Source organism: Myotis yumanensis, unplaced genomic scaffold, assembly GCF_028538775.1.
Source record: "Myotis yumanensis isolate MYYU_CA2020_CCGP unplaced genomic scaffold, mMyoYum1.0.hap1 SCAF_5, whole genome shotgun sequence".
NCBI lineage: Eukaryota > Metazoa > Chordata > Mammalia > Chiroptera > Vespertilionidae > Myotis > Myotis yumanensis.
Window position 1 is genome coordinate 70,515,017 of NW_027223756.1, and position 26,698 is coordinate 70,541,714.

A 26,698-nucleotide genomic window follows, 5' to 3' on the forward strand; every position below is an offset into this window, starting at 1 on the left:
GGCACCTGTGGGTACTGAGTTCATGAGTGCACCGGAGGTATACCTTGGGATCCCACACAGTTGAAAAGAGAAGAATGGTACTAGCATGTAGAGAGCTTCTGGCAAATGTGGGTAATAATGTTTGCCTCATGCAGTTATTGTGGATAGTAAATGTGATAAAGAGTATGAATAAAAGGCAAATATCCATCAAACACAGCGGGAAACATCAGCCCCACTGGCTGGAGGTCACGGTGGTTGGAAGCCATCCTCGTCCCTGGCGTGGCACAGAGAACCCTCCAGAAACTCTTCCTCCTCCGTAGCTCTCTTCATGCTAGTGTGTCGTATTCAGCCTCATCTTTAGAGTGTATTCCCCTCATTATTGTCTCATCCTGTCACCCTACTACATAAGAGGAGGGGAAGTCCTAAAGACAGTGAGAAAACACAAAGGTGGCCTTGATGTCACCATATGATAAAGAACTACCTGCTTGAAGGTATTGGGTGACTGAGTCTATGAATTGCATCAGTAAGAGGAATAAAGGAAAAATTAATATACATTGGGGCTGTAGGGTTTAATATGTAAATAAACACTTCCTAATAATAAACACCTTTGTCATTTCTGCAAACATAAAAATCTCTTTTCCAATTTTACCCTTTATTTCTTATAAGAATCTTTGAAGCCTAGACTGACATCCAAGCAAGAGACCACATTGCCTTTTAAAGGGGAGGTTTGTCAGTGAAACAGGCTCATTTCTCTGTGGCTGGCACTTGGTTACTACCACTGCTCAGTAGTCAAGCTGTCTCTCTGTCTCTCTCTGTTTTATTTTATTTTTGTTGGCAGTTTCCTGTAGTTTTCAGGACACATTTCATACAAGGCATCCCTGAATATGTTATAGAATGTTCCCGGCTTACCCTGACTTTTTGTAACCTTACTGATTTAAGTTCTATTTTCTGGCATAGCAATTGTTTTAGTTGAGAGAATGTGATTGTCTCTGTCTCTTACATCTTGCAAGTTATGTTGGCAACCAGGAGCACTTGCCCATAGAATAGAAATGCATCCCCCTAGCACACTTCCCTTTATAGTGGGCCGTCCAAAAAATGCATCCACCTAGCACACTTCCATTTATAGCTGACTTTTTATATAACTGTCCTTTCTTATTGGTGAAATGTGATGTCAAAATGCACGTGCATTCTGATACGCAGTCAGTTCTTGATATTGAAGTAGTTGCGTTCTATAAAGTCATGAGCACTGGATCAGGAAAACAGAAGCATTACTCCTAAAAGGGAATTCAGGGTTAGGTTCCTGCGAATCTCTGGTCCCATTTTGGTCAACTGATCAATACATAATGTTGTGTTTTGTGTGCTTCCGTTTAAACGCCTTATTTAACATACACTGTTAAATCATAACATTGACCTCTTGGTCAGCAGTACTAGAACTCAGACCTGAAGGAAGCCTGCCGAACACACATTTTCTCCATAAGGCACAGCACAGCCTTCTCAGGGTTAGAACACGAGACAGCACTTCAGCACTGTGTTTCGGAGCCAGCAAAACCACCAACGAAAAGCACAAAAATGAGCAAACCGTGGCACTGAATAATAGACTGTGAAAAGGACAACATTTACAGTATCAGTTTGGAATCAAGAAGGCAGAGGCATGGTCTTATACCTGCATGCAGGCATCTCAAATTGTAGTTCACATTTTCCACCGCCCTGTGCATGTTCTCAGATGACTGCAGCAGTGCCCCAAGAATTGATTTGGGGGTTACAAATACGTTTTAGGGAGTAGACAAATACAGAATCCATGAATAATAATTCACTGCATTTTTTATATTTGAATACAGAGTACAGATGAATCACAGAAATATTCAATATATAGTTAATATATACTGAATGCCGTCCAATACCCATTATAGTAAAGGCAGATTGCAGTAACACTTAAAATGGTAATTCTAATAGGCCAAATATATTTTACCTGTTAATTTATGCCAAAAAGAAAAATATGATAATGGCTTGTAGAAATGTCAAGACCCAGAAGCATAGAGTAGTAACTTCTTCCATTTAAAGAGCAGAAATAAACTGGCCTAGTTATTATTCAGTGTATCCCCATAATTCATCATTCCTTTCTCCTTCCCCCCGCACCCCTCACCTCCTCTACGAGGTCTTGCTGCTAAAATGGGCTTGGGAACATGCTGGAATCCAGCCAAGATATGCTCCACAGAAGCCGTGCGGTCAGTGGCATGACCAGTGCAACCCAGGAGGTGACTGCTCTGTGCGAATATTTACTAGACGTAGTGCTGACATAGTCTCTGTTGATTAGCAGACCTAATCTGAATGCAAAGGTACAGATCCCTCGTAATGTGATAGCATCATACTCTCAGACCTCAAGTGCATCACCTTACCTAAAGGGTTAGATGCTGTACTAGTATTAGACCTGTTTAATTCTGTGGTGACTAGCCTAGCCTTTTTTTTTAAACAGAATATATGAACTACATCAATAGTTACTTGCTAAACACTTACTCATTCAGATTGTATCGCCCCTTCTTCTCAAGAGAAGTGATTTAGCCCTAGCTGGTTTGGCTCAGTGGATAGAGCATCGGCTTGCGAACTGAAGGGTCCTAGGTTCGATTCTGGCCAAGGGTAGATGCCCAGGTTACGGGCTCGATCCCCCATAGGAGGCAGCTGATCAATGATTCTCTCTCACTATTGATATTTCTTTTTCTCTATCTCCCTCTCCCTTCCTCTTTGAAATCAATAAATATATATATTTTTTAAAAAGAGAGAAGTGATTTAAATTCTTTTACACCTGTTTCTTACTGTATGGTCTCAAAAAAACATACAACAAAGTCTGTAAGACCCTGACCAGGAAGTCCAATTGGAATAACACAGGAAAAGAAATGAATGGTGTTTGAGGATCAAAAGTTGTAGGCATCATGCTGGGGGTTTTCACATACTCTTGGGATCAGTAAAACTGCAGATATTTATCCCCCACCTGATTATGAGGAAGTTGTTTACAAAAGTCCTATGAAGAAAAGAGCAAGATAATACAAATGTGTGCATATTTCTAGAGCCTGGAAATATAAAATGCTAATAAAATGTACTTTGAAGTATAGCCACGCTTTTAACAATTCTGCAGCGGCCCAGAGCTACTGTTACTGGCAATGTGTAAGGATGTGGATAATTTCATGGAGAGATCTTTAAAACTAAAGTGGGAATAATATGGAGGTAACTATAGACAAACTCTTTTTTCCTGTAAACTATAACAGTAACCCTTATAGTTATCTGTGCTCTCCAGAGTCAAGATTTGACAGACTGACCTTAGCTTCAGGAAACTAGACTAGAGGTAGCCAGGGGATTCAGTTAAATTGCTCCTGAGGTCTTGAGTTTAGCAGCTTGATTTTTTTTTTTAAGTGCTTTTTTTTTTCTTGGTGACAGTGTTTTATGAATGAGATTTTAAGTGTTCTGCATTCTAATGCATCAGGTAATGAGGAAGCGGTGGAATCAGCTTCCTTGCTTTCATGGAAGCCTTTAATGTAAAAGATCTCCACGGAGGTCGTGGCAGTGACACTAATCTGGGGAGTCAGACCCTGCCACCAGCCGGCTGTCAGCACGTGGCCCGATGGCGGGTCAGGGTCGCTCAGAGAGCAGAGGGACCGAAGTCAGCTACACGCATTACATCTATATGGTTCTGAGATTACGGCGAAGTGATGTCCATTTATAGTTATTTCAAGGAATTTAAACTCTTTTTCTCTCGAAAAACGTAACTGAACATAGCTTGATTGCTACAGAATGTCTAAAATGTTAAAAAACTTCTTCAGAATACCTAGGATTTTTACAACTTTTGGTAGATTTTCAAGAGGTGTAATTTTTCCACCCCATGCAGTACTTTATTTCTCAAATGGTGATAAATAAACACACTTAGTAATAATATTGGAAACATTATACTGGAACTCAGAAGAGCTGGCTTTTCTATTTGGATTCATAAACTTCTGAAAGTTGGCAACTGGCCCTCATAAAAGATTTCCTCCCGCGGAGCTCTTACATCTTTGTTTGTGTTTTCCTTTCCTACTTGAGCACGTTTCTCTTCGCTGCTGGCTGCGCCAGCTCTCTGAGCAGTGGCGCTCTTGGCAGCACTGTTCTGTGTAGGCTCCCGCTCCATCAGTATGACACGGTGGCGGCTACCTGGAAGGGTTATATAATTAGCTAATAACAAGCTGGTATCAGGAGGGGAAAACTGGCAGGAGTGAAATGTAGAGGCACCTTCAGTATAATTTGCAAAGCCGTCCAATATCCTACTATTGAATCAAAATGAGAATGGGTATAAATTGTAATGATTTTTGAAAATGTGCCCTCGCTCCTTAGAATAGATGCCTTCCAGCAAAGTCATGGGCAGATGAATGCCAGAGTTTGGTCTCATTCGTTAGTAAGGTAGCATTCTGGTTCCAGGGAAGGCCCGGCTGTGACTGTTTCAATGAAAAAAGAAGAATCAGGGGTTTGGGCTGCTTATGAAGCTGCCAAGTAATGTTCTGCTCTCTGGTAGCAGACTTGAGTAGCATTTTTATTTTAAAGTGTTTTGCAAAAGAAAGTGTTTATGTTTAACAGACCATTTTTAAAAACATAAAAATCACCCAACTTCCCTAATAGGATTTTTTTCTTTTTTTTTTTTTGTTGTTAACATAAATATTCCACTGCCTGGACGACCACCATTGATGTCACCGGTTCTTTATTTTGGGACATATGCGTTGTTTCCGGTTCCTCACTATTAAATTCAGTGCTGGGATGAGCAAGCCAGTGGCTCCCCCTTTGTGCCCACCGTTGATTATTTCAGTAGGAGAGACTCCTAGTGGGATTGCTAGCTCAAAGGATTAAAAACTGTTTCCTTTTACTTGGTAGTATTTTTTTGACTCTGGAGTCTCTCATCCATTGTCCGCCATATCCCTGGTCTACACTGGTCTATCAGCTTCACCTCACACAGATTTGATTTATTTTGTCCTTGTCCTTTTCTCTTTCTCTTCTTTACAATGATAGTCTCCCTTGCATATGGCCTGTGGACGTATTAGAAACCCAGGGACTCTGTGGAGAAAAGGTAACAAATTGATAACATATACTGTCTCAAAATGACCATTGACTGTAGGAAACCTCAGTGTTCACGTGTGTTCAGTCTTGTGTTTCCTTGCCAGATTTTAGTGAACTAATTGTTTTCCAAAATCATGGTTTGAGATTTCCTGGCATCTGCCTTCTTCAGGGTCAGGATTAACATACTCTTTCAGTTTTTATCTTATAATTCCATCCCTTTTGGGGGCTGTAAGCCTTTTGATAACTAACTCCAACTCACTTTTGTGACTCAAGAGGATTTGATTTTCTGGAAAACTAGTAATGAAGCAAAGATGTAAGAGAGAGAGAAGTAAAGATAATTTAGTCAATGCAGGAAAAGAGGCAGACTACTTTAATGATTTCTTGAAATGCTATCACCAAATTTACTCCTCCACAATATTTATTAAACATTGCATGTCTATCAATTATGTTACATACTAAATGAACACCCTGGTTTCCTAATACCTTTAAGAAGATAAATTACTAAACATGGTTAATGCATTCTTATTAGCCCCAGAAATTGCCTGTTCTGTGAATTAATAAATGCTAACCATTATAGATTTGTCCTCTTTTCCGCATCTATATTCAGAGTTTTACAATTGAGAGAGCCTTCAAAAAATGATCTAGTGCATCTCTTCATTTTGCTGTGGAAGCATTAGTATCAATCAGTGTTTAAGACTTCCATAAGTAAATATTTTATACAGCTTATTATATTGGTAGCTCTTTCGATATCTAATATTTCTCTGCTAGGAAATGATTTACTAACTCCAACCTAAAGTTACCAGCTACCACTGAAAGTTCATACCTTTTCTTCAAAAGTCAGAATTTGCTTTTGGAAATACAAGTCCTCCATATGGTCAATATGATTTCCTTATAGTAATTAGAGTACATTGCGAAGACTTATCATCTTTCACTGAGTGAGGAAGCATGGAATAGGAGATGACTCAATAAACATTTTAAGGAATGTTTGCAAAGTGTGATTTTCAACTCTGTGTTGAACTTAAATTCCCAACTTGGTCTCTGCACAACTGTTTTTACTGACTTTTATGTTTTGGTATAATGCCATGGGTCTCCATTGACAGCCTCCATGAAACACAGCTCACTGAAACTCATTACTGCATTTGCCATAAGGTAGCCCCTTAGAAAAAAGTCCCATCTGGTCTTCACGCCGAGAATATTGTACTCCCTCTGAACAACTGGCTTTTTAAACACAGTCCTGACCAGATTTCCCTGTGAGAAAATTCAAGCCAAACTGTGGCCTACCCATAATAAATATAGAGGCAGGTGGCAGCCTCGCCACCGTATTGCCCAACTCAGGGTGATGCCATTCATAGTGCATTGTTTGTGAATGGTGCCCCAGAATTATGCACACCAGAGTCCTTGACCCCGCCGCTCCCTCTGGTATGCATTTTTTTTTTTTTAGTTTTAAATTCTTTATTGTTTAAAGTATCACATAAGTTTCCTTTTTCCCCCACTGACCTCTCCCCAACTGCCTACCCTCGCCTGTTTCTGTGTCCTTTGATTATGCTCATATGCATGCATACAAGTCCTTTGGTTGGTATGCATTTTTAATGTCTCATTCTTGGTTCCTCCTTTTGTTTCTCAGTCTCTCTTTATGCAAATTTCCCCGCTGCTACTTTTACTTTTCATGATATCATTGCATTCTGTGTGTCTCTGTAAGCTGCCTGGAGTCCTTTGTGGAATAAGGTGCGGCACAAATTAATAACTAAGCAGCAGATGCAATCCTGTCCTGGTTCATTCTGTTATATCCAGGCCACGGCTCCCAAGCCTGATCCTTAATCCTGCGAGTGGTTGTTGTTCCAGCTGAAATTTATTGGTGTTTGATAAGCTGGTACTTCTGTAAAATTAGACTCTGGTATGCAAGCTCGTTTGAAATGAGAGTCCAATATAGCTATAAACATATGGCCCACACTGTGAAATGTTCCTTTTCCTTTCCCAGAGAGTTTTGAAGAAATGTACCACAACATATGTCCAGTCCTAGGATTCCCTGCCAGAATCTTTTTCTAAATTGTGGTTTGACATTTTAGATCATTAAGTGGACACATCTGTCTGAGTATATTTGCCTTTTCAAAAAAAGAATACTGAAGACAGCAACCCAGTGACATAGGTCAATATTGTTAGTTCGCCCCAAGGTATTTCGTATGCTTGACCCTTAAAATCAGGCAGAAACCCACAGAGCTGTGTGCGGTCATTTCGATTAGTAGCCATGTATTCCCTGGGTATGGAGTGAAAACAAGGAATTCATGTTCCTGTTTTCTTTTTTTTTTTTTCTCTCCGGGACCCACCGATGTTTTCTGTTTTATTTTTGTTTGTTTTATGTTTTCAATATATTAAAAAGTAACAATACAAAATGCTATAGTTATTAAAAAGGACCCAAATATATCCTTTATAAACTAGTTCTACAATTAAAGGGAAACATCTTGATACATAAAAGTTTTAACAGGATTTAAAATTTTTTAAATTAGAAGGTGCATAAGACTTAACTCTTTCAAATGTTCAAACAGAAAGACAACATGCATAATCCCTATAATAAAATGTGTTTTTGCACACATACCCTGGGCACTTTAAAAACTGTAAACTTTTAAAGTTTGAGTAATAGAGGCAGCACTTAAAGGCTTTGTGAACCTTTTCCCAAACAAGCATACTTTCAGTAAATCATTTTATCTGACTCTGCATTTGCATTTTTGTTCTTCCTGAAAAGGAGAATTTATACTAACACTGAATTTTTAATTTAAAAAAATACATTTAGAGATACTTACCTTCCTGAGTGACTTCAGTTATTCAGTCAAACATGACTTAATGAGAAAATTCTAATATTTTAGAATGAAATAGGAAGTGAAGATTTACACTTGGTAACCAATTAGGGCAAAACTCAAAGAGCATGTCACAGAACTTACACTTACGTTATCTATGAAGTTAAACAATATGATTAATCCCAAACTTCACCAATAATCTTTCTCAAATGTTAGTAAAAAGAATCACTGAAATGACGTTTTCTCATTTGTTAACAAAATACTACTGTATTTTAGACTACCAACCTGAATGTTTTCTATTATATACACAAAATGTGATTCACTATTAAGCAGGTTCTTGCAATACAACAGATAATAGAGCATTAAAATATCTGCTTTATGATACAACCAATATATAGAACACGTGCCTTCCTCAATTTCTAAAAACGATTAGGAATTGTGGAACTTTCCTTTGCATAAAACCCTCTCCTCTTCATGAAACCCTGAGGTGAAAGGCTGGCTATCCATGTAAAAGCTGTCATCACAAGTCTTCTCAGTTCTGTATTAGACTATAGCTATATGTTTAAAGAATTTTATAAAGAAATGTGGCAACTTATAAAACTGCTCTGTACAGTTTTAACAAAACATTCCCAGACCAACTCAGCCCGAAGGGCCTAGGATGACCCTATAAAAACACTGTCCTTTGGACACTGGCTTGTTTCGAGATGAAGCCCCTTCCCGGCTCTCCTGCTGCCCCTTCTGTTGTCGTGGTCACGGCTCCAGCCAGGTGGCTCCTGTCCTCACGGAAGCGACCATCTCCGTGTCCTCTGGGTGCTGCTCACGGCAGCCGTGTCTGCTCCTGGGCAGGGAGGAAAGCTCTGCCTGGTTTACGCAGCGACCACGGTGTCTTTTGACGCCATTGGGAGCTTGGCGACTAGTGGTAACCGTGATTATGTGGCTGAACTGATGGGGAAATCCTGATTGACCACATTTCCCGCCATCTGACATCTGTCTCAGAGCGCTGTCCATCACTGCTTGTTTCTGAACGTTTTCTGGAGAAGAGGGAGCTCTCTCCGGTACCTGTGGTGATGGAGCCATGTTATCCACCGCCCTTTCGTGTCTGTGAGGAGATGGAGGGGCCGGGCGTGAATTTCCCACATGACGCTGGACTATGACAGACTCGCATCCTGGGAGGCATGGCTACTTCCTGATGGAACTGGATTTTGCTGGGCCTTCCCAGTTTTATTGCATTAAGTAGATTCGTTGCATACGGAACAGATACTCCATGTTGGAGATTCACAAATGCAAACCGCTTTGGTTTGCTATCCTGCCTTCTGGGATTTTCACTGTTATCACTGGCCCCGCCTGGCGGGAAGGCGGGAAAAGGAGCCCCGCGGTCACTGTAGTGTCCAGGTCGCCCCATAAGCGGGCAGATCCGCGTTCGCCACCGCCCTCGCTCGGCGCCACCCCCTCCTGCCCCTCCCGCGTGAGGCCGAGGGATCGTCCTGACGCTCCCACTGCGCACTCTCCGAAGCCCATGTCCTCGCGCAACCAGGCGTCGCGACATAAACGTCAGTTGCGCTCGCTCCTGCCTGCGTCAACGTGCGCTCCCGCCTGCGTCAACGTGCGCTGACCGAGTGCACAAGCTTGGAGGAGGGCGCTCAGTCCGGGCTGGACTGACCTGAGGCCCACGGAGGCCTCGCTGGACCGAGGGACGTGGGGCCGACACAGCGGCCGCGTTTGAAGGTGGCCCTGAACCACGGGTCCCTGTGCCCGGCGGCCAGGAACACGGTGGCCCATCGCACTCCCCTCAATGGCCTCAGCCCGCTGGCCTCAGCCGGCGACAGTCTCTACAGACAGCGCCCTCGTGCCAGGCCCAAGGCGACCCACCGGGGACCTCCTCCTCTGCAGACGACACGGCCAGGCGTCCGGACCAGAGTCCTTGAGCGACTGGCAGCGGCTGGAGCCCACCTTGCTCAGCGAAGGGAAGGGAAGGGAAGGGACCCGGATGGGCGGTGCCAAGGCCTTGAGGTGAGATTGTCCCTGTACCCGCCCCGCCCCGCGTGGAACTGGACCTGCTGCGGAGCTCGGGGTGCAGGACGCTGCGAGTGCGACCTGCCACTGTGTGACCAGGGCCTGCATTTCGGCCCCACCCGGTGCTTTCTAACAGGGCGCTGCTCTCCTTTCATGAGGCACTTAGCACGCGCTGGACCCTTTGCCTGCACTAACTCACACCATCCTCACCACACCTACTAGGTGGGTGCATCGTTAACCCCATTTCGCAGATGAAGGCAGCGAGGCACACCGAGGTCCATCGTGTGCGGTCTCACTGCTGCAGGGACTCCTCCTGCTGCCTCCTGACGCCTCTCCAGGAGGCCTCCTGTCCCCCTACCATAACCGTGGCTGCACTGGACTCTGTCTGTCCCCCAGCTGCGCATGCTCACCGACGCCTGGGCGCTCCACCTGGCCACTTATATGCCCTTATGTTCTGGACACCTCCCAAGGGTACCTGCTTGCTGAGCTGCTGGTTCTCCTCCACCTCCCTGCTCTGGAGGCTGCTCTCCTGCAGGGCCAGGGAGGCGTCCCGCAGCCCCTGGATGGTGCCCTGGAAGCTCTGCTTCTCCTGGTCCAGCTTCAGGAAGCAGCTGGAGGCCTCTGACAGCTGCTCCAGCTCCCAGCGCAGATGGGCGAACTCCTCCACACTCTGCCCCTGTGCAGCCTTGAGGGCCAAATTCTCTTCCCGCAGCTCCTCAAGGTGTTTTTGGTCTGTGTCCGGGGCCAATTGTAGGCAGCACAGCTTTGATTTCAGCTGCACGTTCTCCTCCTCAAGCTCATACAGCTTATCGACCCGGGACCAAGCGACAGTCAGCTGCTCCTGGAGAAGGCCCTTGGTGTCCATTGAAGCATAATTGTCTTCAACCAGCTCCTTCATGTGGGCTGCAGATAAGTCTACTACGTCTTTTTGCTTCTGTCTGAGGCCCATCGCCTCCATCTCCAGCCTCTCCACGCGGCTCGCCTTCTCCCTCAGGGAGTCCAGCTCAGGGAGGGCGGCATGAGCAGACTGGCCACTGGCCACCAGCTCCATGTTATTGTGCCGGGCCTCCTGCAGCTCCAGCACCAGCTGGACCACCTCATGCCTGGTGTCCGCCAGGTGCTTCGTCTTCTCCTCCAGCTCCTGCCTGACGCCGCACAGTGTGGCCTTGGTGTCCGCCAGCTCCACGGCCAGGTGCTACATGTCCTCGCTGGGGTGGCTGCTGGTGTTCCACTCCTGGGTCAGGGTCACGACCAGCTCCCTGCAATTGTCTCGCACAATTACTAGCCTCCTGAGGTGAAAGGTCATGTTGTTTGAGAGAGACTCCACCTCTTCCAGGGCCATGTCTGGGACCTCCAACCACTGCAAGTCAAACAGGCTCTCCTGGTCGGGGGTCACCTCCCGGATATGGGCCAGGATCCTGGCCTGGGTCTCAATGTCCAGCTGGTGGATTTTGTCAGTAAACACCCCTTTCCCATTGCACTGGACAGCACAGCCCAGCACCAGCACCAGCATCTTCTTCATTTCCTGCATACTGTGTCTGGAATGATCACGTGTTTTCACTGTGCTGGCTCCAAGCTGGCAGCCAGAGCTCTGTGTCCAACAGCTGCCCAGAGCCACTGGCACTGGCCAAGCCCGCCGAGGGGGTGGGCGCTTTCACTCACCAGACAGCGGGTGTTTGCCAATCACCAAAACATCTGGCAAGCTCATTACGATCCGCTGCTGGAGAACTTCCTGGTAGAAGTTCTCAGTGTGTCTGACCAAGATGGTCAAGTTCTCAATGTGGAGGTTCACATCGTTGTTCACGTGTTGGTGGAAGTGCTGATTAGGCCTGGGGTCTATTTCCAACATGACTTGGTTTAACATGATGCCATCCACCAAGTGCATGTCCAGGTTGTCATCACTTGCGACTGGGCTCAGAGTTTTCACATCCTGTCCGCTCCAGGACCAGCAGCCTAGTGTCCTGGCAGGAGCAGGTGAACCCATCTCAGTCCAGGGTTGGGAGCACCACAGGGTCCTGCACCTGGTGCATGGGCTCCAGAGTAGGACGTTCCTGTTTTCTTTAAGCCCATATTTGTGAATAATTCTTAGTAAAACAGTGGTTTAAGGGCAAGAACCTTGGAGTCAAAGGTTTAATTTTAAATCTCGCCTCTGTCACTGTGGCTTTGAGTCATTCATATAACCTAATGTAGTCTCAGTCTCCTTATGTAAAAAATAAATACCAATGCCTGTTCCACCTGCTTCATAGGGTACCTTGGATGCTCTAAGAGCTATTAGAACTCTGGTATAAAATATCACAATAAATAATAGCAAATATCACAATAAATAATAGCGAAAACACCATTTCTTTGGTGTGCTAGAATTTTAGCGCCCTCAAACTTTCCCAACTTGTCCTGGGAGTTGGCTGGGATTATGGACCGAATGCTGGAGAATGTTGTCTCCATGGATTCCTCACAGGCGGGCTTTCGTGTCCCTTCTCCAGGGCTTACTGCAGTGGGCTTTCCATTGTACTCACAGCGCAGTCACTCCAGTGCTCACTATCTCCTTGGCCCGAGGTCCCTGATGCCACTGATGTCCTCACCAAAGGGACATACAGTCACCCCTGCGTGATCTCTCTTGGCACCTCTTAACTGTGAAGTTCTCTCCTATATCTCTCTTGTATCTCACAATGGAGACCCGCCCTCACGCCACATACCTCGTTGGCTTGGCAGAACCCTGAATGAAGAGGAGCATCGGCAGGATGGCCGAGATGGAGGTGTTCTCTAAAGCCACACTCCGTTTTTGCCCCAGAGTTTGTGCACATTATTTTAAAGTTGCTGCAGAAACCACCAGCTGAGTGGCCGAGGGATGGTGTGAGCCTTTAGGAAGCCTCTGGCTGTTTTGCAGCTGGGAATGCCAGCCACTCTGTGTCTGTGTTTGAGGATCATTGGCAGCTGAGCTGTCAAGACTAATGATTGGACAGCTGTCTCCCTCTAACTGAGGGGGTGCCAGGAAACTGGCTAGCTCAGAGAAGGTAGCGAAAATGGAAATAAATGCAGGTGCAAGATTTTCAGGGAGCCCTAGGTTACAGGAGACCACATGTGGTCTAGGCAGATAGTGGTGTTATTCTTTGTTACATAAGCCACATAAGGCAGTGGTTTTTGTAGTTCTGTTTGTAGTTTCTTGCCTTTGCAACAAGCCATGATGAGCCAGAGAGTTCCTGGCCCTGGTCATTCTGCTCTGCTAAGAATGTCCCCCTTTCCTCCAACATGAAATAAACCTTTTGATCTCAACTCTCTGCCTCAGAAAATGAAATCCATCCCAGAAGTTTAGGTGCAGCTACCTGGTTGGAACTGGGGTTACTTGACTTAAAACCATGCACAAATGGCATGTTTTTTATATTTGTTTGTTTGCTGCTGCTGTTTTTTAGATTTTGCTGATTGGGAGGGTGGACCTGGTAGAGATCATAGGCATGATGAGCTAAAGTCACCTTTGTCCCTACCTTCATACCCATTCTGGTTTCTTACCTTCCAAGTACAGCACCACACAGTCTACTCCAAAACAAGTATGGCAAACAGTTGTACTTTCTCAGTTACCTAGTTATATCCTGAAAGGTGTTATACCTGGAAAACTTTTGCAAGACCCAACCATTAATTCTGTGTTCATCAATTTTTTTACTTTCAGCCACAATAGAGAAGTGTAAGGTTTATTATTCTCCTTTTCATTAATACTTAATTTGTTAAATAAATTTATTGATTTAAAATGGTGAAAAGCTTCCTCGCCAGTTCCTCAGTGGTTAGAGCGTCATCCCACAGACTGAAGGTGGGTCTTGGGTTAGATTCTGGTCAAGGGCATGTACCTCGGTTACAGACTTGATCCCTGGCACCAGTGGGGGTGCGTGTGAGAAGCAACCAATCTGTGTGTCTCTCTCACGTCGATGTTTCTCTCTCCCTCTCCGACCTTCTCTTTCACTCTCTCTAAAAAACAATGAAAAAAAATCAATAGTAACATGTTAGACATGGATTTTTTGCCGGAATCAAATCTACTCAGCTCGCTAAAAAGGGAGATGGGGAGGGAAGGGGTATGAGCAACCACTTGAAAGGATATAGGTGTATCTCATAGAACCCAAGGTCAGGAAGTACACCTGATGGAACCAGAAAACAAAAAACTGAGAACCCAAATCACGCTCTTTCTCTCTGAGGGTTTATGAACTCTCATCTCTACTTCTGTCTTTCTCTGCTTCTCCATAAAAATAGCTGCCCAGCCCTTGCCTCCTGATATCATTTAAGAGCAATAGAAACCAGCTAGGGTCTCAGAAGCCCAAAGTCCCCGGAGAAGGCCTCTGGCCCAGGTTGGACGAGGGCTCACTGCTAGTCCATCCTGCTGGACTGGGGATGACAACATGTGGTATCCTATACTCAGTAACTTTGGTTTGGTTGAAGGAGACTGTTAGAGAAAGGGGCCTGGGCAGGACTGTGAGTGCTGGGCAGCTTTCAGAGAAGCGGAAGACATTCCAGACATGCATTCCAAGTGGTGTGTTCTAAAGATAACCATAAAAAATATTATTTAAAAAAGATGTTTGGCCCTAACCGGTTTGGCTCAGTGGATAGAGCGTCGGCCTGCAGACTGAAGGGTCCCAGGTTCGGTTCTGGTCAAGGGCATGTGCCTTGGTTGCAAGCACATCCCCAGTTTGGGGTGTGCAGGAAGCAGCTGATCGATGTTTCTAACTCTCTATCCCTCTCCCTTCCTCTCTGTAAAAAATCAATAAAATATATTTTTTTAAAAAGATGTTTGGAGTAAAGTAAAGAAAAAGCAGGGTAGGCAGATTATTGGAGCACATTATATGATTTTCACATGAGAGAAAACAGATATGTGAAATACATTTGTTTCTTAGCCCTCTGCGGGAGTGATCTCCATATTGAAAGTTTTATAGCCATCATGCTAAGAGGGAATTAAATTTAAGTATAATGAGCACAGAATAAGAAAGTACTCTAATAGTGCATTAAATTTGTTGAGACCTTTAAAGCCTCTCATAGGACTAGATATTGAGGAACTTACCAGATGACTGTGAGAGGCAGTGCCGTCAGTAATCCAGAGGTGTTGTGGAGGAGAGGAGAGGTTTTAAGAAACTGCAGGTGGGAAAATATTGCCTTATATTTTCCAAAGGGGAAAGAGAACGTTTGGTTCTGGAAACTTGATATTGATGCTCTGTTAAGATTCTAGGAAGGATCACTTATACATACAGAAGAACTAACAGCCAGTATATGCCAGCATAGGTCTATGAAAAGGAGTCAAACCAAACTAAGTAATTATCTAAGAAAAGACATGAGCTTTACACTAGTGGACCAGGAGACCGTGTGATACCTAATGCATCTCGATGCAGCCGGATATCTGAGTAAAGTCTTCAGATCCCTGAGGACAGGTAAAGAAATGCAGTCAGTGATAGTGCAGTTAGGTGAAATTAATGAGTGGAGTAATAGCAGCCTCTCAAGGATTACACTTAGCTTTAAAGCACTATATTTGACCTCATATTTGTTCACATAAACAGTAGACACAGAGATAGCAATCTTACTAATCCAATTTTCAACACACAGAAAAATGGGCAGGGATGGTTATATACACCAATTGACAAAATTATCAAAAGAGCAAAACCTGCTAGACATGCACCTAAACCAACAATAAATGTAAACATGGTATTGTATGCTGAGTTCAACTGAAAAAGTAAAAAATGAGAAACATTGGGCTTCATAGTAATTTGGGGAGAAAAGTTCCAGGGACTTGTGAGCTAGCAATATGATATGGTTGCAAAAAACAAAACAAAACAAAACAAAACGGTGCCAATGTAATTTTAAATTATATAGTCAAAGGATGATATCCAGACTAAGGGTTGTAATACTTCCCTATTTGGCAATATTATGAATTATTATAACAGTCTTTTCTGGGAAATACATTGACAAAATGGAACATATCCAGATGATCAGGAAGTTTAATTTATAAATTTCTTTGATGCTCAGATTCTTTATTTTGCTATGTGTAATGAACTGAAAGGAATAAAATCTCCCATAGCAAGTTTTCAAGGGGCTTACTTGGTGTCATTCCAGTCAAAGAACATAGGAACTGCTACTTGGGTAAAATCCACTCCCTTCAATCGGTTGAGCTTGAATGATGGGTTTAACAGTGGTAATTCTCCTTTCATTGAAATATATATTGGTTTCTGAATGCCAAATTAAATTTTATATTCTATATTACTAATTTGTTCATTGGGTGCAGCACTGCTTCATGTAAATTGTATTTTCCCACTCCCTTTTATAATGGGAATGGGTAAAAGGGGTTTTATTTGAACACAGGAAAGATTCTCAATTTATTCTATATAATAAAAGGCTAATATGCAAATTGACCGAACAGCAGAAGGACTGTTCACTATGATGTGCAACTGACCACCAGGGGGCAGACGCTCAATGCAGGAGCTGCCCCCCCCGGTGCTCAGTGCGTTCCCACATGGGGAGCGCCACTCAGCCAGAAGCCCTGAGCCAGGTGCAGCAGAGGTGGCTGAAGCCTCTCCTGCCCCCGCAGCAGTGCTAAGGATGTCTGACTGCCAGCTTAGGCCCACTCCCAGTGTCAGTTGGACTGCGAGAGGGCACAGGCCAGGCTGACGGAACCCCCCCCACACACACACACCAAGTGCATGAATTTCGTGCACTGGGCCTCTAGCTTAAAAATAAAAATGTGTAGTTTTTTTTAAAAAAAAATGAGTGTTTCCCAACTTTTGAGAAATTATTTCCTATCCCTAAAGAATATTCCCTATTATAGGGAAATTTAATGCAAAATTAAAGGGAGAGAATCTCAAATGACTCTATTTATTGAGACTCTCGGGAGTAAAATACAACCTTTAAAAGGGGCAAGATGAGTAACTTAAACATACAAATACACAAGTGTGCACACACATACACACACACACGTTACTTTAGATTGATGATAGTACATATGGGTTGCAGGAACTTGCAGCCTAAAAATGTTGTTTTTCATAGTCTGCTGAATTAATGTTATTTGTTAATTAAGACCAAATACAACAAGGCTTTATATCAAACTACAGATGTTAAAGAACATAGCTGGTACAGAAAGAAAGCAAGTAAAATATTCACAGGCATTTCATTTTTTGTTCTGAAATCTACTTTTTTAAGTTATAGAAAAGTCACTATGAAAATTTTTTATCCCCTTTTCTTTTGATCCCAAGCACCTGGCCCACATAGCTACCATGAAAATGTTCTGTAAAATTACTTTAGGAATAACTTTATAGCTTTAATCATTGCAAGCCTTTAACCTGAGTGTGGGTATTTGCAGCCAGAGTTCTGTGGCAAAGCTAAGGCACTACTGTCCTTGAGGTCAGAGGATTTTCAAGCTCTCTTGGAAAATGAGGTGCCAGAGAGCCGAAATTAGTCAAAAGTCGGTACCAAAACCCATTCATTTAAGTGTGACATTCTATTCTCAGTTGGTCTTCCTTCTTCTTAGAACCTAAGAAGGAAGACCAATTCTATGCCAGTAAAGTGAGACAAATGATGCAAAATAGGGGGTTTTACCTCAATACCATGGGTGCTTCTTTCCATACTGTCTTAACATCAAGGTTTAGTATATGACAAGCTCTACTCTGTGTTCTACCCAATGTCCTCATCTCACAACAGAAAATCAGAAAAATGTTGCCTGAGGCTCCATATGGTCTACAGTTTGTTGGTGGGGTGGGGATTATTATCCCTACCCATCTAAAAGCCAGATGTACCTTGTTCTGCCCAGGTTCGTGTCTCTCCAGAAACTCTTTATCTTCTTTCAAGATCTGCATTCCTCCACTTCTATATTTTTGTAGGTATAGCTAGTATTTTTTTTCTTTTTCTCTTGTTCATGTTTAACAAGATTTCTTTTTTGTTGTTGTTGTGATTTAAAAATTTATTATTTTATCTTATTTTATTTTTATTTTTTTTAATTAAATCTTTATTGTTCAGATTATTACATTGGTTCCTCTTTTTTTCCCACCATAACTCCCCTCCACCCAGTTCCCACCCCACCCTCCGCCCTCACTCCCCACCCACTGTCCTCATCCATAGGTGTACGATTATTGTCCAATCTCTTCCCGCACCCCCCAGACCCTCCCCCCCCCCCCCAAGAATAGTCAGTCCATTCCCTTTCAATGTCCCTGATTCTATTACAATCACCAGTTCATACTGTTCATCAGATTATTTATTCACTTGATTTTTAGATTCACTTGTTGATAGATGTGTATTTGTTGTTCATAATTTGTATCTTTACCTTTTTCTTCTTCTTCCTCTCCTTAAAGGATACCTTTCAGCATTTCATATAATACTGGTTTGGTGGTGATGAACTCCTTTAGCTTTTTCTTATCTGTGAAGCTCTTTTTCTGACCTTCACTTCTGAATGATAGCTTTGCTGGATAAAGTAGTCTTGGTTGTAGGTTCTTGGTACTCATCACTTTGAATATTTCTTGCCACTCCCTTCTAGCCTGCAAAGTTTCTGTTGAGAAATCAGCTGACATTCGTATGGGTACTCCCTTGTAGGTAACTGATTTTCTTTCTCTTGCTGCTTTTAGGATTCTCTCTTTGTCTTTTGCTCTTGGCATTTTAATTATGATGTGTCTTGGTGTGGTCCTCTTTGGATTCCTTTTGTTTGGGGTTCTATGTGCTTCCTGGACTTGGAAGTCCATTTCTTTCACCAGGTAGGGGAAGTTTTCTGTCATTATTTCTTCAAATAGGTTTTCAATATCTTGCTCTCTCTCTTCTTCTGGCACCCCTATAATTCGGATGTTGGTACGCTTGAAGCTGTCCCAGAGGCTCCTTACACTATCTTCGTATTTTTGGATTCTTTTTTCATTTTGCTTTTCCGGTTGGGTGTTTTTTGCTTCTTCGTATTTCCAATCTTTGACTTGATTCTTGCAATCCTCTGGTCTGCTGTTGGGAGTCTGTATAATATTCTTTATTTCAGTCAGTGTATGCTTAATTTCTAGTTGGTTGTTTATCACAACATCGAGGGTCTCACTAGATTTCTTGAAGATCTCAATACATTTATCGGCGGTCTCACCAGTCTTTTCAAGGGCCTTACTAAATTTATCAACGGCTTCTAGACAGTTCTTTAAAGACCTTAAAAGTGTGGTTTTGAACTCTATATCCTGCAGCTTGCTTTCCTCCATTTCTGTCATTTGTTTCCTGTTTCTTTGTCTCGGCATTTTTTATGCTTCGCTGTGTTGATAGGGTGCCTTTCTATGCTAAGTGTCCCAATTACCTGAGGTAGACACTCTTGGTGCACCCCCTTGTGGGCTTTGTGCACAGTCTTGTTGTAATTAAGCCTTGATTGTTGTAGTTATCACTGGGAGGAATTGACCTCCAGGCCAATTGGCTGTGAGAATCAGTTGTGTCTGCAGTGGGAGAACTTCTGTGCTGGAGACACACCTCTGGGGCAAGACTTGCTTCAATAGAGCTTTGGTGCTCACTGAGTCTGCCCCCTGAGTGTGTCCTTTATGTTTCCAGGGAGCTGCAAACTGGATGGTCCCACTCTGACCTCTGGGCTTCCTGGCTCCTGGATCTCTAGGGAGGTGCTAATCTAGCCTTTGCTGTGGCTATCCAGCATAAGCCTCCCTGCAGGGCTTGAGTGGGGCAGGTCCCACAGGATCAACAGGGCGGGGCTAGCAGTTATGGCTGCTCTCAGTCTTGCCCTCAGAGGCTCTGCTTCTCAGTGTCCCAGTAATCGCTGCAAGCCCCTTGGAGAGAAAGCTGCCCTAGGGTTCTGACCGATGCCAGACAGTCCCGCTGCTCCCGTATGAGTCTGGGTCCCTAGAGACTCGCCTGGAACTGGAGCTCAGAGCCTGAGACTCCCTCCCGATTGAAAACGACAACTGCGCCCTCAGCCGCCAGCCCTCTCCACATGCATTCCGCACCTTAGTATTTTACTTCCACACGGTGCCTCCTCTGAGTCTGGGTATACTTTTCTCTTTCCTTCTAGTTGTAGAATTTCCACTCAGCCAGCCTTCCTGTGGTTCTGGGTGATGTCCGTTCCGTCTTTTAGTTGTATTTTTGAAGTGGTTGTTCGAGGCAGCAAACTCCGGTGTTTACCTATGCCGCCATCTTGGGTCACGAGATTTCTTATAAACTCAATATAGCCTTGGTTTATTTCCTGGCTTCAGGACTTACTAGCTGTGTAATCTTATGCAAGTCATTTATCTCTGAGCCTCAATTCCCTCATCTGTAAAATGGGAGATTGATAGCACTAAAGTCAGAGTGGTGGTAGTAGGTTACATAAGTTAATAAAAGTAAAGCAAATAGAATAGTGCCTGGCACATAATAAGAATATGCTGTTATACAGCAAATGCCTTCCTTATAATTTTTTCCTCCTTATGTTTATTTTTCATAGTTCAATTATACCATCTAAAGATATAAATCTTCCATCTATGTATTTTAAAGTTCTCATAATTTCTGAATCATATGCATACAAGTCATTCTTGTGCTTTCATCTTTTCCTCCTGAATCCCTTCCCACTTCATTGGTCTGAGTACTTTTTTTTTTTATCATCCTTTTGGTTTCACCCTCCAGCACTAGCTCCAGGCCTTCCTGACCACACGTCTTGAGGCCAAGTGGGGTTTTCCCACCAACACACTTGGGAATATTTGCTCCATGTCTTGTGTCCCCTGTAGGGTGGTGGGCTCATGGGAGCCGGACCAAGAGTATCTTCCTCGAAGCTATGGCTCCAGTGCCCAGCTCTGAGCATGGGCATAATAGGCACTTACTACTCACTTATTCAATGGAAAAATGCAGATGGATTACTAGACAGTCAGCCTCTATGAACCCAGTTTAGAACAATCTTGAAAGGTAACAATCATCTGGAGAAAAGGTTATCTCCCTGTACTTTGGACCAGGCCCTATGTTAGGTAACAATTACTATTCTAAATGCTGGAATGGGTTATCAGGCTGATAAAGTGAATTATTGCTTTTACGGTTTTAAATTTAACTTGGGATCAAGCTTATTTACTGGTTCACAGAGGGAGGGAGAGGGAAAAGCTTTCGCTCCCACTTAGGAAGGAAAGGGTCATAGGCTTCAAATGCTAATTCTGAAAGTTAACTCCTGCAGAAAGGACCTGTGTCTCAAATCCTTCTTGTTAGTCTGTCTTGTTCTTACTATCTTGTTCTTCCCCGACCCACCCCACCCCCATAACCAAACAAAATATATATAACGTGGGTATACATATACAAAGGATATACCCACAGATATAGTATATGTGTGTATGCATATCTGTATCAGACTTCTGTGAAACTCACTGAGCCTTTGCTGGCTCTTTGAGTCTATCGGGCCTGTTTTGAGTTTCCAATTAGAAAAAGGTTTCTGGCAACTTTAATCCTGTTACAGTTTCAAATAGTTGTGTCGAATAGCCAAAGATCCTCTTTAGCCAATCTATAACTGTAAACAATACAAAATCTTTGCTTATTCATTCATGTTAATTTTTGCTACATGCCACAGTTCAGCCTTAAATTTTTTTTCTTAATAGTTTAGTCATATTAGAATAGGATAGCTTTCGAACACAGTTATATAGTGGTTTTATTCATAGCAAGTGAAATAGATGCCTTCCACCAGAAGCTCAAATTTTAAAAAGCAAAATAAACTGAGTTCTAAGTCATGGAAAAACAACAACAACAAAAAAACCTTGATATCTGTAAGTATTATTTTAAGCATCCCAACTAAGAAGTATAAGTTCACAAATTACTTGTCTATCACATAAAAGCTGTTGGTTGGTTAGGAAGTAGCTTTGTCTATGAAAAATTTCATCTCATAGCAGCTTCTCTCTTCTATCTTGTGTTTCTGTTAAATGTAAAAGGTTGTATTTTATTCACTTACATTAGTTATGTCAATCATATTTATTCCAATCAGAAAACATAATCGTAAGTTTGAAACCAAGCATTATAGGTTATCTCTACATAAATATGATGAAATTTTTCTTTTGCAGGTGCAAGTATTGGCATTACGATGAAAACCTGCTTGTTTCCAGCGTTATCATTGTTTTCCATAATGAAGGATGGTCAACCCTCATGAGAACAGTCCACAGTGTCATAAAAAGGACTCCAAGGAAATATTTAGCAGAAATTGTATTAATTGATGATTTCAGCAATAAAGGTAATGGCTATGGAATTTACATTTTGTCCATAAAATAAGTTAATTATGAGTAATTGCAAAAAATGTGATTTCAAAATAATTAGTCTTTAAAAAGTAATAGCATCTACTGATAGCATCTATTTCAACAAGTTGGCACTATATCAAGCATTGTGTAATGATTATTTTGTTTAATCCTGACCATAACCTTTGCAATGGATATTGTTATCTTCATTTTACACATGATGCTTAGAAATGTTAAGTAACTTACCAACATTCACATGCTATTCCTGTCTCAATAATTAATAGCTGGAATCAAATCTACAAGCTCATAAGTCTATGTATTTAACCACTATGTTACACTATACCAACACTTTGGGCCTTTGATTTTACAAAAGTTTTGTCATGGAGGTAATTTATTGAAAGACTGAAAAAATGTAATTGCACGTATACTGTAATGCCACCTGGTGTTCCAACCATAGTTGTCCAACTAAAATCCATATACCTATTTAATAGCCTATAATTTGCATTTTAACAATACAACATTGAATTTAACCAGAAACCATGGGCTATTTTTATTTATGATAGAAAGTATCCACTAAAATTTATTTTGCTTTATATTTGATTTAATATATTGAATAAAAGGAAATTGGTTGGTTTTTTATTACTATAGCATTTAGGGAAGCATTAGTTAGTCTTGGCAAAAGAACGAGATTGAGCATTGATTTTTCCCAATAATGGGTTTAAGTTAACATTTTTTTCTTTAAATATATTATTGTAAGCAAAATATATCTTCTTAATGACATGAGTATCAAAAGATAGATAATGCTATAGCTCAGACCCCAAAGCAGCATCCTAAATAAAAAATGTAGTTGTGCTGCTGAAACCCAGATATGGGCATTTATTCTTCTTTGTTTGTCACAAAACTGAATTGGATCCTTTGAAATTTCATCAAAGAACTCAGGCTAAGTAACAATAGGATATTTGCTTTTTGGCAAGTAAGTTTTGCAAACAATTTTTGTTTACAATTAGTAATACCACTGACCATATGTCAGAAGACAGAACGTGGGTAGCATAAGAATATCATTCAAAATGGTTTTACAAAAGCTTCCTCCAAAACTTCATTTAGAGCTCTTACTGTCTGGATGCACCTCTATGTTTATACCGTACAGACATGTGACCAGATCTTGATCTTGTATACATATGCTAGCGTGGAGAAGAAATAGAAATATGGCCTATTTCCTTTTCCCCTCATTTTGTTCAGCTAATCACTTTTTCAACTACTCATTTTTAATTACACTAGAGAATGTATAACTTTGACTTTTTCCGTCATATCAAATGCCTTTAGCTTAGACATCTTACCTTGGTTGCAACTTTCATGACAGGAGTGTAGTCATTAAAAATACTGTTCCGGCCAAAACCGGTTTGGCTCAGTGGATAGAGCGTCGGCCTGCGGACTGAAAGGTCCCAGGTTCGATTCCAGTCAAGGGCATGTACCTGGGTTGCGGGCACATCCCCGGTGTGGGATGTGCAGGAGGCGGCTGATCGATGTTTCTGACTCTCTATATCTCTCCTTTCCTCTCTGTAAAAAATCAATAAAATATATTTAAAAAAAAAAAAAAAAAAAATACTGTTCCTGTCTCAAGATAAATGCAGGGTGAGGCAAAAAGTAGGTTTACAGTCGTTCTAATGGAAAATAATGCAATAATTAGTAAATAATAATACTAGAATAAACTCAGTTTCACATACTCACAACTGTAAACCTACTTTTGCCCACCCTGTATTTAAAAATATGTTTTACCATGATATTATTGGTACCAACAATATTTTAGATTTTGAAAAACTTAAACCTATGAAAATGACTGAGAAATCCCATGTCTATGATTGTTCTGGTTTTAAGAAGTCCTATGTTATTAACACAAGTAAAACTGTGCTATACTTAGCACATTATGAAAAAAGAAAATTGTGAAGATACACCAAAAATAACTGCTTGGCCCCAGAAAAGGAGCATAAAATTTTGCACTTAAGATTTTTTTGGTCCATTTTACTTGAATTTTTTTGTGATCAGAGCTTCTGTTATTAGGAACCTCTAATATTTGGTCTCTTTTACATTGTAAAGTCCATCACAGGGCAGGGTCTGCTTAGCTTATAGCAGTAGGAAATACAGAGGTACAGAGGGCTTTAATTAATTTTCCCAATTTCAAAACAACCTTAAAATCTGTCAGTCCCCTTCTCAGTACTAGAAGTATATAGTCTTTGGTAAATCTGACTGGAGTGAAAATTGACTTGTTCTTTCCCCCAATAAATTCAGAAACTAGAACTTTGAGTTATAAGTTTTCTTATTTTAAAGACAAAATACTTTACTAATATAAAACTTCACAAAGGAGGTGGCTGCTCATAGCACTTGGGTTTCTGGAAATTAGAGTATTCTCTTAAAATAAGGTTTGGGGCCTTTAAATAGAGCACACCCCTGTTCACATGTGCGTCAGCCAGCTGAGACTGAGTGGGGTCAAGGCAAAATGCACCCCACACTCTCAGTGGCTTGTAACAACAATGGGTTATGGTCCTGTTCTCTTGCTCTAACAACACATTCCCTGCAGGTCCGCCCTGCTCTGCCCCACATCTTCACCACAGGGCCCAGGCTGGCAGAGCAGCCTGATCTCAGACATTGCCTGCCTAAGAAGCAGAGGGAACAGAGAGACAGGGTGAAGCGCTAGTGGGATTTTAACAGTTCCACTCACAAGTACCTCGAGTCATTTTCAGCCCCTTCTCATTGGCCACAGCAAGTCGCATGGCCCAGCCTGACATCAGTGAGTGGGGAGGATAATCGCTCCCTGAGGAAAGGGGGTGAATACTTTGAACATTAATAGAGTGCAGTCTGCCATAGGGTAAGATCCCAAAGAAGCCAGAAGTCATTTCACTCACTAATTTCCCTTTGGGGCCATCTTTCTATGCATTTAAATTTGAAGAACACACCATCAACTTGGTTTTGCCTGTAAAAATTTGTTACAGATTTTAAGTTGAAGGGAAAATTACTTAGATTTTTCTGGGGGGGGCGGGGAATATAGTTTGGCATGAGAATTTTGTTTATAATTGTCATTAAAAGTGGATGCCAAAAGGGAAATATTTTTCTTCTCAATTTTGAATATCCATGTGTGGGTGTCTTGACAATTATAAGGTCTCTAAAAATGAGTAAAGTATTAAGTACAGTCTGACTTGCCCATTTAACCACTAGCTCATCACTAAATACAGCTATGTTTTCATCTGTTTTTGTATTCATGGACTAAAAGTTTAAACAATTTAAAAATAATTTTTGTGTCCACAAGAAATATCTCTAAGGATCCAGGACCTAGTCTTGGTTGTGAGGAGCCAATTTCATGGGCTCATAGTGATGCAAACAAAAACTGTTCTCTTACAACTGGGAAGCCAAGATGGAAACTTGGCAAATGTATCTTGTTGTTTTTTTAAATATATTTTATTGATTTTTTACAGAGAGGAAAAGAGAGGGAGAGAGTTAGAAACATAGATGAGAGAGAAACATCGATCAGCTGCCTCCTGCATGCCCCCCACTGGGGATGTGCCCGCAACCAAGGTACATGCCCTTGAGTCCGCAGCCAAGGCTCTATCCACTGAGCCAAACCGGTCAGGGCTGTTTCTTGTTTTTAGGACACAAAATTTTCTCTATCAAATTGCAAATATTTATTATTTATTTATTGTATATAAATATTATCTAAACTAATAATAGACAAACATGGTAATTGACAATATCTTCGCTACACTTCCCATTGGCTAATCAGGGCGATATGCAAATTAACTGCCAACTAAAATGGCGGTTACCCGCCAACAAAGATGGCGGCTAATTTGCATACTGCAGGCAGGGTAGGACAGCACAAGCCGCCATCCAGGCCCCCGTGTGCGACTGCCTCACCAGAGCCCTCGCCCACCCACCGGAGACAGGGGGCCCACTCCCATGTGCGATCCAGGGCGGGCGGGGGCTGGAGCCAAGGCAAGTGGTGCCAATCGCCTCACTGGAGCCCTTGCCCGCCCACCGGAGACAGGGGGCCCACTCCCATGTGTGATCCCCAGCATCACTTGCCTTAGCATGAGCCCCGCCTGCCCGCTGGGAGCCAGCCAGCCCAGGGCCAGGAAGGCAGGAGGCGACCCTGGAGCGCTGGAGCCACCCAGGCTCTCGCTGCTGTTTGTGGCTCGGGCTCGAGCTTAACGGAGGGCACAGGCGCGGAGGAGATCTCCCCAGTGGGCAGTGGCTCCCCCTGCCGGGGAGATCTCCTCTGCACCTGTGCCCTCCGTCAAGCTCAAGCCCAAGCTCAAGCCCAAGCCCGAGTCGCGCTCGGCCTGCTTCCGTGTCTCCCGCTCTGCGTCCTGCAGCTGCTGCCTCCGAGGAAACTTGTGATTCATGAAGCGTGGGTGGTGGGGAGGAGGAGGCACCTAAGAAGTCCCCGGCCACCAGCGCCAGGAGCTGAGAACTTTGTGCCAGAGCGCTCCTGGCGGGGCCGGTGGCAGAGGGGAGCTGGTCACTGTCGCGGCCGCCCCACAGCTGGCTCCTGGCGCCTGGTGTACTGGCTACTGCTGCTGCTTTGGCTGCTGGAAGCTCCGCTGCTGCTTGGGGTCCAGGCGCAGGAGGCTGGCCAGGGGCCTGGGCCAAGTCAGCAGCCCGCGCCACCTCAGCAGCAACAGAGCGGGCAGCAATACAATGGTGAGCCAGGCCTGA

At 42.9% G+C, this 26,698-nt stretch overlaps 1 protein-coding gene and 1 pseudogene across 2 annotated transcripts in view; one reads left to right on the plus strand and one right to left on the minus strand.

Annotated features, from left to right (window-relative positions):
- GALNT7 (polypeptide N-acetylgalactosaminyltransferase 7) overlaps positions 1 to 26,698 on the plus strand; it is a 134,874-nt gene that overhangs the window by 80,567 nt on the left and 27,609 nt on the right. For both annotated transcript variants that reach the window (XM_070415473.1, XM_070415472.1), the window contains exon 3: positions 21,827 to 21,993. In XM_070415473.1, coding sequence (XP_070271574.1) covers positions 21,827 to 21,993 — 167 coding nt within the window. The remainder of the gene's footprint in view (positions 1 to 21,826; positions 21,994 to 26,698) is intronic.
- Positions 8,495 to 9,359, minus strand: LOC139010061 (RNA-binding protein 7 pseudogene; annotated as a pseudogene).